The sequence below is a fragment of the Cherax quadricarinatus genome, chromosome 8 (genome assembly GCF_038502225.1).
Source record: "Cherax quadricarinatus isolate ZL_2023a chromosome 8, ASM3850222v1, whole genome shotgun sequence".
Lineage (NCBI taxonomy): Eukaryota > Metazoa > Arthropoda > Malacostraca > Decapoda > Parastacidae > Cherax > Cherax quadricarinatus.
In genome coordinates, this window is record NC_091299.1 from 5,807,644 (window position 1) to 5,827,135 (window position 19,492).

A 19,492-nucleotide genomic window follows, 5' to 3' on the forward strand; every position below is an offset into this window, starting at 1 on the left:
ACTGACACACACACACACACTACTGACACACACACACACACTACTGACACACACACACACACTACTGACACACACACACACACACACACTACTGACACACACACACACACTACTGACACACACACACACACTACTGACACACACACACACACACATGCACACACTACTCACACACACACACACACACTACTCACACACACACACACACACACACACACACACACTACTGACACACACACACACTACTGACACACACACACACACACACACACACTACTGACACACACACACACACTACTGTCACAGACACACACACACTACTGACACACACACACACACACACTACTGACACACACACTCACACTACTGACACACACACACACTACTGACACACCCACACACACACATACTGACACACACACACACACACACACACATACATACTGACACACACACACACACACACAACTACTGACACACATACTACTGACACACACACACACACACAACTACTGACACACATACACACATACTACTGACACACACACACACACACGGGGCCAGGAGCTCGGACTCGACCCCCGCAACCTCAACTAGGCGAGTACACTACTGACACACACACACACACTACTGACACACACACACACACACACACTACTGACACACACACACACACACACACTACTGACACAGACACACACACACCTGACACACACTACTAACACACACACACACACCTGACACACACTACTAACACACACACACACCTGACACACACTACTGACACACACACACTACTGACACACACAAACTACTGACACATGCACACACGCGCACACACACACACACACACACACACACACACACACACACAATTACTGACATGCAGAGACACACACTAATGACACATGCACACACACACACACACACACACACACACACACACACACTACTGACACACATACTGAGAGACACACACACACACACACACATACTGAGACACACACACACACACACACACATACTACTGACACACACTACTGACTTGAAACACACATTCACGCTCACAAAACTCAATAAAAAAAAACTCGCAAAAAAATACATGCTCACGAAACAAAACTCAACACACGCTCATAAAATATACAAAAATATCCACGCACAAAAAACACGACACTTGCGCCTGTGCACATACAATGACTCATAACGATATGGAGATACTCATACCGATACATACATGGATACTTGTACTGATACACTGACACTTGTACTGATACACAGACACTCATACATGACACACATAGACAAACAAACACTTCAAAACCCAGCAACAAACATTCTCAATTTTCATTGGTTTTAAAATTTACAAGAAAATTAAGATATTTTTCCTATGCTTGTAACTAGCAAGATTTTTAAAAACACGTGTGCAACTCAAGGAGCATATGTATGCAACTGGAGGGACACATGTATGCAACTTGCAGACCAACACAGTGACAGACACAGTAAAACAATTACTTCATGAAGCTTTACTCTAAGGAGCTTTGTCCAAGTTCCACCAACAGCAAAATAACATTAAACAAAAGGTGTACTTCGCCCATGTGTCATTTAGCTTAAAAGTATGTATGCTGTGCTTAGGTCTTGTTAAGGGAAGCAGGATATTTCCATGCAACATTCACCTTGTGTGAATTAGTACAAAAATGACTTAGTTTCGCAAATTTCGTAATCTACTCCTGCGTTTATCTTGCATATTCCACCATTTAAGTTATGTATTATGAAAATTGCTTACTGTGCTACTCATTAACAACAATGGATTTAGTTGCCTCGTGGACAGTGGTCAGAGTGTAGAAAGTCTCAGTAGTAGCCTCACACTTCAACATGCTGCTGCCTGGCAGTGTAATATTTTATTAGGATTCATGTGGATAATTTATTCAGCCTACTTTACATAAGCAAATATGAAAATATGGTAAAACTCTTAGGAGGAATGGAATGAGCTTCTGGGTACAATTTTTTACATGACTAGTGGTTTTATGCTAAAGGATAATTAATGTACACTAGGTAAAGAACAATTATTAACAAATTTACACACCAGCCATCTCCCACCAAAGTATAGAAATCCCAAAAATAAGAGAAAACCCTTTTCATCATTCAATCACTGTCCTGCGAGTAGTGTGCAAGTCCCATAGTTCAGATGGACCTCTGAACTGAAACATCCTCACGCACATCAATTAGCTAGATTGAGAATTAATACATGCTGTTATACAAGACATAAAATAATAACAATATCATACCAACAAGAACAGTAGTGTGACGATGAACAAATTTCAAGTCACGGTGTAAGACTTTCAGACACTGTACGAAATCTGAGGTAGTAGACTCTGGACTTAAAGTAGCAAAACCACCATCTCCTCCAATAACCTGAGCAGCACCAACAGCAACACATCTGGAAGATAAAATTAACATTACAAGTTTTATATCTACTTGGCAGAAAATTTACCCTGCATTTCTTTTTGAATAAAATTAATGAAAATAATCGGAAGCATTGATAAATTCTCAAGAGCAGGTGTATACTAACATGCTGATGCACTACTCTCACTTGAGTGACTGATAAAAGAATTGTGATACTAACCCATAATACAACTTTTAAATGTCACTTAATACAGTATCAAATATGCCCCAAGAGGAATGCTGTATGTGCTAGCTGGCTGTATGTGCTAGCTGGCTGCACTACTTCATATTGAAATTATTATTTTGAAAAATAATGCTAAATCCTCATAGGTGATACAACAATGACATGACACACTGGCTAGAGTTAGTGAAGTTTGGGGTCAGATAGGTGGGTGAAATAAAAATTCAAGATGGTGTAAAACATCAGTTTCCTTTGGAAAAGTCAAAATGGGTCCACTTTAAAAGGAAGTGAATCAGTGAAGGCAGGCAGGGAGGTAAGCAGGAAGGCAGTGAAGCATGGAGGGGCAGGGAGGGAGACAGTGAAGCATAGAGGGACAGGGAGGGAGACAGTGAAGCATGGAGGGGCAGGGAGGGAGACAGTGAAGCATGGAGGGAGACAGTGAAACATGGAGGGGCAGGGAGACAGTGAAGCATGGAGGGACAGGGAGGGAGACAGTGAAACATGGAGAGAGAGTGAAGCATGGAGGAACAAGGAGGGAGACAGTGAAGCATGGAGGACAAGGAGGGAGACAGTGAAGCATGGAGGACAAGGAGGGAGACAGTGAAGCATGGAGGGGCAGGGAGACAGTGAAGCATGGAGGGGCAGGGAGACAGTAAAGCATGGAGGGACAGGGAGAGAGAGAATGAAGGACAGAGGGGCAGGGAGGCACACTGAGCCCCCTCTCCTGTCGAGGCCAGGGCCTCCCTCACTGGCCCCCCTCCCCCCATCTAACCACCACTCACAGTTAACACAAAGTAAATAAATCTACTGTATAATTCTTCACCATGTTTATCAATTAAATACAAGTTCTTTTATGCATGCATAAAAGATACAGTCTGAATGCATGAGATAAAAAAAAAGATAAAAAATATATCACTTAAATGCATGTTAATGGACAAAATACAGAATTACAATTTTTTTCCTCCATTTTGTACGAGACTTCCAACATTTGTCCAGCCAATTTTGTCTGATACTGATGAACTTGTAAACAAGAGATTTTACTTTGTAAACATTCGATGAAAAGCGTCTCCACAAAGCGGAAGATGGTTAAAATGGATAAAAAATTTAGCCGGACAAAGGCTCAACACATACATTAAATGGGGTATCCCATTTAAATAGCCATGAAGCAGACCAAATCTGTTGTACTGATTGGCTATCCAGTTCAGTCATGCATTTGGTAAAATGAACCAACTCCACTTAATCACAAGTTTGTACACTCCAAGAGTCATCCTGGGCATGGCCATGTTCACTGTTCATGGGCAGCAAGGCCAGCCAATGATTGCCCACATCGTTTGTTATAGTCTGTGTGCTTGCACTCACACTGTCATCTCAATTTTCCTCTGGATTAAGTGTTTTTAATAATTTTATTCATTAAAATGAAGGTTAACTCTCACTAATCTGGCATCATTGGGACCTGTAGGGTGTTGAATTAGTAATTTTGCTGGATCACAGAGTGGTCAGGTTAGAATACAGTGAAGCCTCGGCTTAGGAACTTAATAAATTCCGTGACCTTGTTTATATGCCGAGTCAAGTTTCCTCATTTAAATTAACTGAAAAGCCATTAATCCGTTCCAGTGGAATTTCTGCTCTCAGAGGCAGTCATGGGCATCTGACATTTATTGTGTTCTCTCTTAGTGCACTTGTGGCACCCCTGCTTTTCATTGGGGGAATATTGCACTGCCTGCTGAGTCCTTTGCTTTTGTAGGGACTGATTTTCGAGTGCAAATTTGGTACTAATCCCTCTAGGATTTTCCAGGTGTATATTATCATGCATCTTTCCTGCCTGTATTCCAGGAAATACAAGTCAAGGAACTTCAATCGCTCCTAGTAGTTTAGGTGCTTTATCATGCTTGTGTGTGCCATGAAAGCTCTCTATACACTCTCCAGCTCAGCATTTTACCTGTCTTGCCGTCAGTGTGCAGCAATATTCCAGCAAAGAGAGAACAAGCGACTTTAACCCTTTGACTGTCGCGGCCGTATATATACGTTTTACGAGGTACCGTGTTTGACGTATACTCGTAAATTCTAGCGGCTTCAGATCAAGCAGGAGAAAACTGGTAGGCCAACATGTGAGAGAATGGGTCTGTGTGGTCAGTGTGCACCATTTAAAAAAAATCCTGGAGCACGCAGTGCATAATGAGAAAAAAAAAATCTCAGACCGTTTTTTTTAATTAAAACGCCGATTTTGTGGTCTATTTTCATATAGTATTTATGGTTGCATTCTTGTTTTCTTGGTCTCATTTGATAGAATGGAAAATATATTATAGAAATTGAGGTGATTCTGATTGATTTTACTATAAAAAGAACCTGGAAATGGAGCTCAAAGTAGGGGAAATGTTTGATTTTTGCCAATGTTCAAAAGTAAACAAATGATGTCATTGTCCAACAAATGTCCAACTAGCCATTCTAATATGCAGTCATGAATGGGTTGATGTTATTTATACAATTATTAGAGTATTGCAGTAGATTGCATAATAGTAAGTCTTCTATTTTTTATTTGAATAAAAATTCAAAATAGAAAGCAAGAGTAATATCAGAGGGGCCTGGAGATATGACTGATGAACAAAGAAAATGTTATTTTAGAGCCAGGAATGTCTACATTGTTCATTCTGGACCTTATTTTGAAATTGTCATATTTTTAATTTTCGTGAAATTGGCCAAATTGCAAATTTCTGACCACATTATTGGGTAGTTGAAATCAGTAATTGGGCAGTTTCTTGTACTCAATCGATAAGAAAAAATGGAGTTCTAAAGAAATAGCTATGAGTTTGGTCGACTGGAACAACAGAATTAGCCGAAAATAGGGCTCAAAGTGGGCGAAATTGCCGATTTGTAAATATCGCCGAGGTCGCTAACTTCGCGAGAGCATATTATTATTATTAAAAAGAAGCGCTAAGCCACAAGGGCTATACAGCGCTGCAGGGTAGGGAAGGAAGCGAGGATATTGGGTGGCAGAAGGGAGGAGGGATGATCAGTAGGTTACAGAAAACAGCGGGGCAGGGGATAGTACGGGGGTAGAGGGTAGCAAGAGATTGAAGTAGAAAGGGCTGAAGGTATCAGAATTTGTGAAGTCAGTCAGTTGTTGTCAAAAAGTCAATGAGAGAGTCCGGATGAAAGGAGGGTCCATCAGCGAGAAGGGAAGGTAAAGAGAGAGCAGCAGAGCGTAGACGACGACGGAGGTAAATTCTGCGTGCTCGTTGATAAAGTGGGCAGTCCAACAGAATGTGGCTGACTGATAATGGAGCTTGGCAATTCTCACAGAGAGGAGCAGAGCGCCTCTCCATGAGATATCCATGAGTAAGACGAGTATGGCCAATGCGAAGACGGGAGAGAATAGTCTCCCAACCTCGACACTGGTGATAAGAAGACGGCCAGTAACCTATACTCAGTTTAATAGATTGAAGTTTGTTGCCGAGCATAGTAGACCAACGTTGTTGCCAACGGGTGTGAAGGTGGGAAGATATTGCAGCAAAATAGTCCGTAAATGGAATACCTCTATATGAAACTGGTAGGTCATGTACTGCTGACCGCGCAGCAGTGTCTGCCTGTTCATTGCCCTGTACGTCAACATGACCAGGGACCCAACAAAAAACAATATCTTTATGCTTGGTAAAGATGCGGTGTAGCCAAAGTTGGATACGGAGGACTAAGGGGTGAGGTGTATCAAATTTCTGTATAGCCTGTAAAGCACTAAGGGAGTCTGAGACAACCACAAATGATGACACAGGCATAGATGCAATACGGGTAACTGCTGCAGGGATGGCATACAATTCAGCAGTAAAAATACTAGCCAAAGATAGTAAATGCCCACGTACGACGCTGTCCGGAAACACTGCTGCGAATCCTACGCCGTCAGAAGACTTAGAGCCATCTGTGTACACAGCAATGGCATGAGAATGAGAGTGGAAGTGGTCAAGAAAAAGAGAGCGGGAAGCGACCGTAGACAGTTGGGCTTTCGAGCAAGGGAGAGAGAAAGAACAGACTCGAACAGCTGGAACTTCCCAGGGGGACAGGGAAAAGTGAGATGCTACACGAACATAGAAAGGTGGTAATTGAAGAGAAGACAAGAGCGAATGAAGGCGAAGAGAGAAGGGACGGAGTAAACAGGGGCGGCGAACAAATAAAGAATGTCTACTAATATCAGTGACCATTCTATAAATGGAAGGATTGCGGAGATCATGAGAGCGTACATAGTAGCGAAGGCAATGGGCATCACGGCGATCGGATAAGGATGGAACGTTCGCTTCTGCCTAGAGGCTCTCAACAGGGGAAGAGCAAAAAGCACCAAGGCATAAATGTAATCCTTGGTGATGAATGGGGTTAAGGCTAGAGAGAGTAGCAGGAGATGCCGCTGAATAGATCTGGTCACCATAATCAAGTTTCGATAAAATGAGGGTGGAATGTAGGCGAAGGAGGGTTCGACGATCAGCTCCCCACGAAAGATGAGCAAGGGTTTTAAGAAGGTTCAGCCGGCTGTGACAAGTTGCCTTCAGAGAGGTAATGTGAGGTTTCCAGGATAACCTACGATCAAAGAGGAGGCCCAGAAACTTGACTATCACGTTCAGGGATACGGGAGCCATAGAGGTACAAAGGATGATCGGAGATGACAGAGCGTCTAGTGAAAGTAATTTGGTGGGTTTTAGTGCTGGAAAATTTAAACCCATGTGTGGTGGCCCAATTGGAAACACGGTCGACCGCATGCTGGAGAGAAACTGTAATGAGGTGACAGTCGGAGCCTGCACAGGCAATAGCGAAGTCATCAACACAGAGTGATGACCAAATATTTGATGGAAGACTAGAGGCCAAATCATTAATAGCAAGGAGAAAAAGTGTTGTGCTCAGAACACATCCCTGGGGAACACCTTCAGCTTGGATAAAGTCTGGGGAGAGCACATTATTAACCCGAACACGGAAATGCCTGTCAGTTAAAAAGTTCTTAAGGAAGGATGGTAGATTGCCTCGAAGGCCTAAGGAGTGGGCTTGGGCTAAAATATTATACCTCCAAGTTGTGTCATATGCCTTCTCAAGGTCAAAAAATATGGCAATAACTGAGTGGTTATTCGTAAAGGCATTACGAACATACGTATCCAAGCTTAGTAAGGGGTCTATGGTAGAACGTCCCTTACGAAAGCCATATTGACGAGTGGAGAGACTGTTGTGTGTCTCTAAATACCACACTAAACGTCTATTTACCAGGCATTCCATCACTTTGCAAACTGCACTGGTAAGAGCAATGGGACGATAGTGGGAGGCTTCATGTCCCATAGTGCCTGGTTTGCGGAAAGGGAGAACAATGGCAGATTTCCACAGCTGGGAAAGAACTCCTTGTGACCAAATAAGATTGTAAAGGCGTAATAGGACTGCAAGGGCTGACTGATGTAAATGTTGTAGCATACGAATATGAATGTCGTGGGGCCCGGCTGCCGATGATCGGCAAGCTGAGTGTGTTGCCTCCAGTTCTAAAAACAGTTAGGTGCGAGTAAAGGTTCCAATTTGCCTGATCAAATTGCCAGCGTGGGATGCGAAGAGGCGGTGAATATGAAGGGGAAGTAAGAATGATTGGGAAATGATCGCTGTCATGTAAGTCTGGGAGAACAGACCAAGTGAAGTCTAATGCGGCGGAGGAAGAGCAGACTGAGAGATCGATGCAAGAGAGAGTGTGAGTCCGAGGATCAAAATGGGTGTGAGTACCTGTATTTAAAACATGGAGGGGGTGGGTGGCAAGAAAAGCCTCTAACTGAATGCCACAGGAATCACAGTGAGACCCCCCCAGAGGAAATGGTGGGCATTAAAATCGCCAAGTAACAGAATCGGTGGCGGTAATGACGAAACAAGAAAGGCAATATCCGGAATGGATAATGCCCGAGAAGGAGAGAGATATGCAAGTGGATACGGGCTGCTGTGTAATGCAGCGAGGTACGAACAAATAGCTGATGGTACGGAATATCAGTGCGTAGAAGAAGGGCACTTTCATTAAAGGTCCCATCAGGAAAAGGATCTGAAGAATACAATAAATTATAGCCTGAGATGGGAGAGATAACAGCAGAGTGTAATTTTGGTTCCTGTAAGCAAACACCAACAGGGGAAAACTGGGAGAGTAACATCTGAAGCTCACCCCGATTACCCGAGGCCGCGTATATTCCACTGTAAATAGGCCACGATTGGCAATGATAAAGATACCTGAAATCCGCAGGTAAGGGTTCCTACAGACTAGAGGGGTTAGAAAAGTCCACATGCGGAGGCAGTGGAAAACGTTCAAGCAGCGAAGGAACGGTGCGCTGTGAAGAAAGGAGTTGCGCAGATGGAGCAGAGGAGAGAGAAGGAACGGAGGGTGGATCAGTGTCCATTGATGGTTTGGTCTCTGCAATATATTCAGAGATTGCTTCAAGTGTTTCGGAATTCAGAGACGTCGCATGGGAGACAATATTGGAAATGGTAGGGTGAGGATGAGTAAAGATTGGAACTGTATTGGACTGTACCAAGGTAGGGGGGGGCGAATGGGTGGAGGGAACTGGAGAAGCGTGGAAGGGGACAGAAGAGGCAGAAACCTGGGAGGTGGCAGAAGAGGAAGAAACTTGGGAGGGAACAGGGGAGGAAGGTACAGTACGAGGAGGAGGGTGAACCTCTACACTTGTAACAGAGCCAGTGAGAGGGGAAGAACCAGGTACAGAGACAGGGAAGGTAAAATGAGGAGGTGGAAGATGGGTAGGAGGTGTTAACGGACCTTTTTTTGACTTTTGAGAAGTAGAGGGACGATTGGGAGGATGTGTCATACGAGATCTCGTTGCTACTGAGGCTTGTGAGAGAGAACACGAAGAAGCGAGATCAGACCGAGGCATTGAAGTAGGGACATCTGAGCCTAGGACAGCAAAAGAATTAGATACAGGAATGACTATGGGAGAGGTAACCACAGAGGTGGTTGCAGAAGATGGGATCCAGGAAGTGGGGGGACGTTTTGAAACACGGGAATAAGAAACACGAGGTAGTCTCCCTTGGAGGCGGAGATGAGAAACTGCCATGGCATAAGTGAGACCTTCTGCCTCTTTGAGGTAACGGATTTCCCGCTCGTTTAAGTAGACTTGACAACGGCGAGAGTACGAAGGGTGAGCCTCATGACAATTAAGGCAAGAGGGAGGTCGATTGCAAGATGTATTAGAATGGTCATCGGCACCACAGACTGGGCATTCGGTGATAGATCTGCAATATTTCGCTGGATGGCCAAATCGCCAGCAATTTCTACACTGTTGCGGTGTAGGGATCACCTTTCGAACTAGTAACTGATGTCCTGCTACATAAACTGAGGATGGGAGTTCATGGCTGTCAAAAGTTAAACGAGCCACATTGCTAGGGTATTGTCTCCGCCCGCGGGCAGGGAGAACATAAGTGTCTACCTTGAGGATTGGGAGATCTTGGAGTTTCAGCTGTTCAAGAATGTCAGTGCCACATGTCTGGAAATTTTGTTGAACTATGGTATGGGGCAGAATTACGGTACCACTACAAGAATTGAGGGAATGATGTTTTTCAATAGTGACAAGAACAGTATCGATATGGGAAAGACGAGAAAGCTCATGAGCCTGGGTAGCATTCTGTACGGTGATGATGAGCTTACCGCTCTTAAGAGCATGAAAAGAAATATCTTTACCAACATGGCGTAGGAGTGCCTTGCCAATACTGTGGTCAGAAAGATAGGCAGTAGAGGAAGTTGGTCGTAAAGTGAAGAATTTAGTCCATTGTGCAGTCTGAAACTGAGCGTGGAAAGGTAGTGAAGGACGTGTCGATCTTTTCTGAGAAGAACGAGAAGGTGGAGAAGTATCATCAGCAGGTAATTGTCGTTGGCATTCAGGCATGGGACCAAAGTTGGTCCGACGTGGAACGGGCCGGCGATTCGAAAATTGCCGCACCATAGAGGGAGAGGCCGGAAGCATAGTCAGAGGAGAGCAAAGGTCAGATAAATCGAAGGAGTCAGTCGAGGCCTCAGTACCTGAAGCGGGTGAGGAAACAGCACCGGCAAGAGGTACAGAGGCATGAGGAGTGTTCGAAGAGTGGTCCAAAGATGAGGCGGGGTCAGAATGGGGTGCGGTATCAAGAAGGGGCCCGGGGGTAGCAGGTTCATGGACTAGGGCTGCCATGGTTAGGTTACTTCTTTCTTTTTGTTTTTAGAAAAAAAAAAAAGAAAATAAAAATAAAAAAAAGAATAAAAAAAAGGGGGGGGACCGGGGAGGGATAGTTCCTAGGAGGAATGAAAGCGCCAGAAATCTCCCTCTGCCCCCAAAAGGACCTCAGCACCGCAAGTAGCGCAGATGCAGCATGGAACCCGTGCCATACCCTACCCATCATGCCAGTAAACCGGCAATCCGGGAATAGCAACCTCACATCTGCCGAGCTACCTCGATGGACAAAAGAGAGGGCAGCCGGAAATCTGCCACAAAGCATACCTCCTTCGGCCACCACCCCCGGAATCCGAAAGGTGGCTTCCAGAGATACACCAGTCGCCGGAGAGACACCCAAAGCCACCCTCCAGGATACCGGAGAGGGATCGGAACATCCCCAGGCTATCCAGATTCCACGGCAAACTACGCCACCGCCAAGAACCTCAACGGAATGGGATGGACCCCGGTACCCTTTCCCTACCTAGGAACTAGCGTGCCTGTGGGAAAAAAAAAAAAAAGGAAGGGCAAAAGGGAGAGGTGGGGAGGAGGAGGAGGAAAGGAAAAAGGGGAGGATGGGATAGGGAATGGGGGATTGGGGGGTAATTAGGTTCGGTCTGAGGAAGGAGACCGAGAGGTCTAATTCCTCAGACCAAGAGCCTCTTCACCACGCCAAGGAGCCCCCCTTGAAGAGGCGCGAGAGCATAATTCCGTCAGTTTTCATCAAATTTTGTTTTTTTTGGTGTCATTACAATCGGGAAAAGATTCTCTATCATTTCATAAGAAAAAAAAAAAAAATTTGCAACACCAGGAGACACCTCAGGATTGGGGGTTGCGACAGTCAAAGGGTTAGAGAGAATCATGAAGGCTCTCATTATCCATCCCATCACTCTTCTAGCAGATGTGTTAGATACAGTGTTGTGTTCTTTGAAAGTGAGATCCTCTGACATTATCACTCCCAGGTCCTACACATTAGTTTTTTGCGCTATTGTGTGGTTGGAATTTTATACTCCCATATAGTTTTAATTTCCTGAAGTTCTCTATATTGGAGTAATTGAAACATCTCTTCATTGTACTTCATATTGTTTTCTGCAGCCCAGTTAAAGATTTGGTTGATGTCTGCTGCTTAATACATTTTGGCCTTTTTTTGATCAGTTTATCCTGCAACATGTAAACATTCATTATTTCTTATTCACTTATAAAACTGCATTGCTTTAGACCTTTCAGCAGTTCACCTGTCAACTGAATTAACCTATCAATAGAGAGACTTTCTGCTACATCTTCTGCATCCTCAGTTATCAGTTCTTCTTGGTGTACATTTCCAATACAATGCTCTCATCTGAATTGTCGACCTGCTCAGGACTTAATTTTTCATCTGAAACTAACTTGGCAAACTCATCAACAAGTTGAGCAGCTGCTTCCTTGTCCGCTGAATGTTCTTCACCACATGAAACTAAGCCATGTCGATCCTTGAAATGCTGCAGCCAACCTTTACTATGATCACACTCATAATCTAGTCCTGGCTTTTTCCTTCACCAGATCTCCAGACAACACCTTCGCTTACACGCAGTCTAAACCACTTCATCAGAACTTGGTCTGGTTCTGATGAACTTTCCCCCTCCTTCATTGTTCTCCGTTTATACATCTGTTTCTTTGAATTAACTGTTAAGCAGAAACTTGAATTAACAAGGAAGCTGGAGGATGGTCCTTCAGTGGCCCGGGTGTGTGTGGAGTACGGTGTAGCAAAACTGTCTGAAATTTGTAGAAGGAAAGCCTTACTATGCTATGAATTGAAGTGCAACTACTAGCCAGTAAGCCTGAGTCATCTACATCTGCCTCACCATCTACATGTCTGTCTCCTCAGACTCGGAACAAATTACTCTGGGTCACCTTTGACTGTTTCAGTTGTATATATACGTCTTACAAGCTACTGTGTTTGACATATATATACTCATAAATTCTAGCGGCTTCAAGTCAAGAAGGAGAAAGCTGGTAGGCCCACATGTGAGAGAATGGGTCTGTGTGGTCAGTGTGCATCATATAAAAAAAATCCTGCAGCACACAGTGCATAATGTCGACTTTCTGGTCTATTTTCGTATAGTATTTATGGTTGTATTCTAGTTTTCTTGTCTCATTTGATAGAATGGAAAACATATTATAGAAATAGAGGTGATTTTGATTGGTTTTACTATGAAAAGAACCTTGAAATGGAGCTCAAAGTAGGGGAAATGTTTGATTTTTGCCGATGTTCAAAAGTAAACAAATGTCATTTTCCAATAAATGTCCAAGTAGCCATTCTAATATGCAGTCATGAATGGGTTGACATTATTTATACAATTATTACAATATTGCATAACAGTAAATCTTCTATTTTTTTGTTTGAATAAAAATTCAAAATAGAAAGCAAGAGTAACATCAGAGGGGCCTGAAGACGTGACTGATGAACAAAGAAAATGTTATTTTAGAGCCAGAAACATCTGCATTGTTCATTCTTGACCCTATTTTGAAATTTGTCCTTTTTTTAATTTTTGCGAAATTGGCCAAATTGCAAATTTCTGACCACGTTATTGGGTAGTTGAAATTGGTAAATGGGCAGTTTCTTGTAATCAATCGATAGAAAAAATGGAGTTCTAAAGAAATAGCTACGAGTTTGGTCGACTGGAACAATGGAATTAGCCAAAAACAGGGCTCAAAGTGGGCAAAATTGCCAATTCGTAAATATCGCCGCAGTTGCTAACTTTGCAAGAGCACAATTCTGTCAGTTTTCCATCAAATTTCATTCTTTTGGTGTCATTACAATCGGGAAAAGATTCTCTCTCATTTCATAAGAAAAATAATTTTGGGGGGGAAATTTTGCGACACCTGGAGACACCTTAGGATTTGGGGTTGCGACAGTCAAGGGGTTAAACCACAAGGGAATACTGTACTTTATCTGTAAGCTCATCTATCTGCCAGAAAAGATAAGAATAATGACTATTCTACTGCATTGTACTGTAGTTTTTATTGATTTTATTTTCAAGTATATTTACGGGTAATATTGCATTGTACTCTAGTTTAGTCTTAGTATGTCTGGTAGTCCATCAATACAATGGACTAAGTGTTTTACCAGGCCTTTGTCCATGTTCATTAGTCAACTGAATAAGTGGATTACATCCACTCAATTAACTCATGCAATATAACAGATTTTTTGATAAAGCAAACACCCCTCCCAATCCCCTCCCCACTGATCCACTATAGCCTCTCCTCACAATGACGGAGTTCCATTCCTAAAAACACATCGTTTAACAAAGTCATTGCAAAGGGAAGAGCATACTATAATGGTAGTGAGTGTCAACCATCTGTGATATTCTTTTAATGTCACCTTTGCACCATTTATAACATTTCTGGTATATGTTTAAATGCTTATACAGTAATGTACTGTACAGTGGACCCACGGTTTTCGTAATTAATCCTTTCCAGAGAGAGTGACTAAACCCGAATCTGACTTATTCCGAATTAATTTTCCCCATAAGAAATAATGGAAATCCAATTAATCCATTTCAGACACCCAAAAGTGTTAACAAAAAATATTTTCTAAATGAAATATACATTTATCTACACAGAAAACAATGATACATGAAGAATAAAACAATAACAACATCACACTTACCTTTATTGAAGACATGGTGATGTATGGAAGATGGGAGGAGGGAAGAGGATGGAGGAGTTTACAATTGTTTGGAAGGGGAATCCCCTTCCATAAACACTTCAGGTACCAAGTCCTTATCCTGGGTTACTTCCCTTCTTTGGTTTTTAATGCCACTAGGACCAGCTTGAGTCACTGGACCCCCTGTCACTCAAAAAAAGTGTTCTAGGGAGGTCTGCTTCTGGCGGATGTTAGGAATTGTGTTGGGAGACAGGACAAGATAGTCCTTCAATATCAAATCAAATCAAGTTTATTCTCTATAAGGATTACAATGCTGAGTTTACAGAATTTGGATATTGTGTGGTTTACATGTTTTAAAATACTAATTACAGAGGGGGCCACTAGAACACCTAGCATGGATAGGCATTTCGGGCAGACTTAGATTAATTCTTAACTTTAAAATATTACAAATTATGAGGTAAGTTGGTATTATGGCTAAGTGACTAAATACTAGTTTGTGAGTTTAGCAATGTGAATGCTTTTGTTTTTGCACAATACATAGTTTCAGTATTGGAGTATCACAGGCCAACTTATGACTAGTTAGGATTCATTATTTTAAGAGATTGATATTTCTGTGTTTATGGTGAAATGGGTGAGTGAGTGTAAGTGTGAACCACCAGCTCTATTATACATTATTTAGGTATGAATACTTGTCAGAGAACCCGTCCAAAGTCCGAGGCGTCGGTAAATGAGTACATCGCTAAGTGAGGAAAGGCTGTATATCAAACCTTAATTGTATTAAAAAAAGAGCAAGTACATGGGGAAAAAAAAAAATGGTGTTTTACTTCACAAATTACAATATCAATAATTTTAAATAGCTATATTTGAATAATAAAACTTACTTCCAAAGTTTCAGCATGTTCCTCTGAAGAATATTACTCAACTCCTGCTCCTTTTTGGAAATTTTTTTAATGCCTGATAACCTTGAAAGATAAAAATATGATTAATTTTTTATAAACTGATATAATACATTCTATACTGCTGTAAAAAGTAAACAAAACTGATTACAAAAATGCAACTGATGTAATAAAAAGTTAAGCATTTTAAAAAATATGCAGTTACCTAAAAGTCCTGTTATGTGACCAGACTGGAACAGAGAATAGATCAAAAGTAAGTATATACAACAGTTTCATAGATAGACTGTTACAGCATTTTTTATTAGTACACTGGTCATCTTCCACTGAGGAAGGTTGAAAAATATTTCAGTCACTCATTTAATGACAGTGTTGTTAGAAGTGCACTAGCATCATGGTTCAGATGGCTCTTTCAGCGTCTACACTCCTCAAGAGTGCAGCCTCTGTACAGTAATTATATGGGAATAATAGGAATGGTTTCCAGACGCTAACCACAGACCCAGATTTTTTCCCCACTTACCAGCCCATGCTATATATTATTTTAAATAACATTCCAGTTATTAAAATCTCGCATATGTATAGCAAAAAAGAAAAAGCCTCAGTATATTTCATCTACTTGAGGATTTATCAAGCAGTACACATTATCAAAACAACTACAGGACTCAGTCAGTCAGTTGGTGGGGAAGGTCTAGATCCTGGCCCACCACCTGACAGCTCCACACCACTACACTAGGTGTCAATGTTATTGTAGTCTATATGATTGATATGCCCTCATACAGGCAAATAGCAGCAGCAGCAACAGCAGCAGGAATAACACTAGTAGCAATAGCAGCAGCAGCAATAGCAGCAGCAGCAATAGCAACAGCAATAGCAGCAACAGCAATAGCAGCAACAGCAATAGCAGCAACAGCAGCAGCAACAGCAGCAATAGCAACAATAGCAGCACCAGCAATAGCAGCAGCAATAGAAGCAGCAATAGCAGCAGCAGCAACAGCAGCACCAGCAATAGCAGCAGCAATAGCAGCAACAGAAGCACCAGCAGCATGATGATTAATATTTTTATTATTGTCTCCTTTTGCTCTGTGCATCTTAAAAGAAAGAAAATGCACATGTTGAAGTTTATTTATGGATGGCATTTTAACCCTTCAACTGTGGGACACATTGAAAAAAAAAAATTCTTAGTCTGTGGGAAGATTTAAAGAAAATAAAAATTATTTGCACATTGATAGAAATAATTTCTCTGAACCAAATGAGGTTAAAATGATTGAAATCTGATAAAATCTACCATTTTATGGTGCAATGAAGTTGGTTAAAAATGATCACTCATCAGCAACAACAGCGGAAAAGCGCCACCGATAATTTACATTATACAAATTACAGATGCCATGGTTATTTTTAATTTTTTTAATTGCTTTCAATGTTTAACACCACTAGTTTCTTATATAGTAGACCCTCGAGTTTCGTGATTAAACCGTTCCAGAGAGTCTACTGAAAGTCGGAATTCATTAATGTCGAAACCATTTTCCCCATGAGAAATAATGTAAAGTCAATTAATCTGTTCCAGACACCCAAAAGTATTAACAAAAAATTTTTTTTTAATAGATTAAATATAGATTTACATACAGAAAAGAATGAGAAATCAAGTATAAAACAATAATATTACATTTACCTTTATTGAAGACTTGTTGGTGTATAGAAGACAGGAGGAAGGGTGAGGATGGAGAAGTTAAACTATTGTTTGGAAAGGGAATCCCCTTTTATAAGGACTTTAGGTACAAAGTCCTTATCTGGGGTTACTCCCCTTCTTTGGTTTTCAATGCCACTAGGACCAGTTTGAAAGTCACAGGACTCCTGTCACTCAAAAAATTGTTCCATAGGGCTCTGTTTCTGGCATCTCTAAAATTTGCCTAAAACGGGACAAGGCATTGTCATTGTACATGCTGCCGACACAGCTTGCAACAGCTTTGTTAGGGTGAAGTTTCTCTACAAATGTTTGCAACTCACTCCACATTGCACAAATCTCCTTAATCTCTGAAGAAGACACCTTCCTCCATCTCTCTTCCTCCTCCTCTGAAGCAATTTCCTCAGCTGTGCTCTGCTGCTGTTGCAGATGAAGCTCTTGCAGCTCTTCAGTGGTTAGCTCTTCATTGTGGTCCTCCACTAACTCTTCCACATCCTGGCCACTCACATCCAACCCCATGGAATTCCCCAATGCCACAAAAGATTGCACAACAGGTGTAGGGTCGACAGGGTCAGCCTCAAACCTTTCAAAATACTCTGGCCACAATTTTCTCCAAGCAGAGTTCAAAGTCCTTCCAGAACTCTCTTAGGGTCAACTGAGTGTCTGAGGTCACATCAAAGCGCCTTTGAAACATTGCTTTGGTATAGAGTTTTTTGAAGTTTGAAATGATCTACTGGTCCATGGGCTGGATGAGAGGAGTGGTATTAGAGGGCAAGAACTTCACTGTGATGAACTTACACTCCTCAAACAATAGGTCTTCCATGTCTGGAGGATGAGCAGGAGCACTGTCCATTACCAGGAGGCATTTAAGTGGCAATATATTTTCCAGGAGGTATTTCTTCACATTCAGGCCAAACACTTCATTGACCCACTCGATGAAAATTAGCCTCATGACCCATGCCTTAATGTTAGCTTGAACGATTTCCTACCTTCACATCTTCTCTATTAACTCTCCTCATCTTCCTTCTTCCTGAACTGTGAACCACTTGCCACTTAGAGAGGCTGCCACTATCACTGCTGGCGACCATTCCTTCCTTACCAGCTAAATCCTTCTCACACTCGCTCCCAAACTCATCTATGTGAAGCTTCAGCCTCCTGTTTTCCTCCTGAAGAAGTAGAATCTCCTTCTTCGACACTTGAACCTGAGGTTCTAAAACACTACAACAATCCATGGTGCTTGGTAACAGCCCACGTTAACACTGTCTAATTCTTCATCTTGTTGGTCTTATATACCATTCATATACAACATGTCAGACACTGCAACATCATGGAATCTTAATACAGAGGACATCTCCACAACATTCTTGCTTACTCTTGGCCCATCACTGAGAAATTCTGCTATCAGTGACAATGTCTTCGTCTGCTGCATGTCCCTCATGTGATGCCAGTGTATAAGCAACAATCTTACTGCCTGTGCTTCAAACTCAAGACTAAGATGCTCTTCACCATCTCAAAGGATGAGGGACTGATTACGTTGGTGGACTCTTATTGGTAATTAATCAAAAACTACAGGTGGGAGAAACAGTAAAAATCCTTAGCATTTTCCCCAGAACTCAAGATGCAGAAAAATGTCTTGGGTTTGGCTCAAGTTACAGGTCTCTGCTGTGATCAGGTCCATGGAAGGTTCACCTGGAATCTTACTGCCCATATCCAAGATGAAGGAGGCAACTGTTGGCACAGGTAGAATCCATGTAAATATATCCAGGATCAGAATACATGAAGTATGAGGGGAAGGGGCGATTTCTTCAGATATGTAATGATAGTGGCAATGATAGAGCCTGGCCCATGGCCGGGCTCTGAGAGTACAGTAGACCCCCAGTTTTCGTAATTAATTCATTCCAGAAGATTGGTCTAAATCCAAAATGGCCGAAAACCGAAGTAATATTTCCCACAAGAAATAATGTAAATCCAATTAATCCGTTTCAGACACCCAAAAATATTAACAAAAATACACTTTGTAGAGAATAACTATAGTTTTACATACAGAAAACAATGAGAAATAAATGTAAATGGCTAATTTTAATGATAAATGAACATTACATACCTTTATTGACGAATCTTGTTGGCGAGTAGTACTTATTTGTAATCCCAGACGGACTACATCCCAGGCGTATACCTACTGGCTACATACACTGTGGCCAACAGCCCTATTATTACCACTGACATACCATGTTCACTGAGTTTAATCGTTTCTAACAACTACCTTTAGAAGCCAAAACAAACAAAGGGAGAAGTAAAGAATAATTCATGCCGAGAATTGTAAACAAAAGCTTATGTATTAAGGGCAGTTACTTTGCCAACGCAGATTCATACAGTTTTCTCTAATGCTGGACCAGAGAAAATGTAATGTTTACCCTCCACCCGACCCCACCCCTCAACAGCACGTAAACAGTGCATATTTAT

The 19,492-nt window shown here is 41.9% G+C and overlaps 1 protein-coding gene across 7 annotated transcripts in view; it reads right to left on the reverse strand.

Annotated features, from left to right (window-relative positions):
• Positions 1-1,398: 1,398 nt before the first annotated feature.
• Positions 1,399-19,492, reverse strand: part of LOC128685331 (uro-adherence factor A) — a 125,169-nt gene continuing 107,075 nt past the window's right edge. For 5 of the 7 annotated variants that reach the window (XM_070082801.1, XM_070082798.1, XM_070082802.1 and 2 more), the window contains 3 exons: positions 15,337-15,417; positions 2,286-2,437; positions 1,399-1,882 (listed from right to left, as the gene is read on the reverse strand). In XM_070082801.1, coding sequence (XP_069938902.1) covers positions 1,788-1,882; positions 2,286-2,437; positions 15,337-15,417 — 328 coding nt within the window. In that variant the 3' untranslated portion in view covers positions 1,399-1,787. Of the gene's footprint in view, positions 1,883-2,285; positions 2,438-15,336; positions 15,418-19,492 lie in introns of those variants that run through there. The other 2 variants (XM_070082799.1, XM_070082804.1) reach the window with 2 other exon arrangements.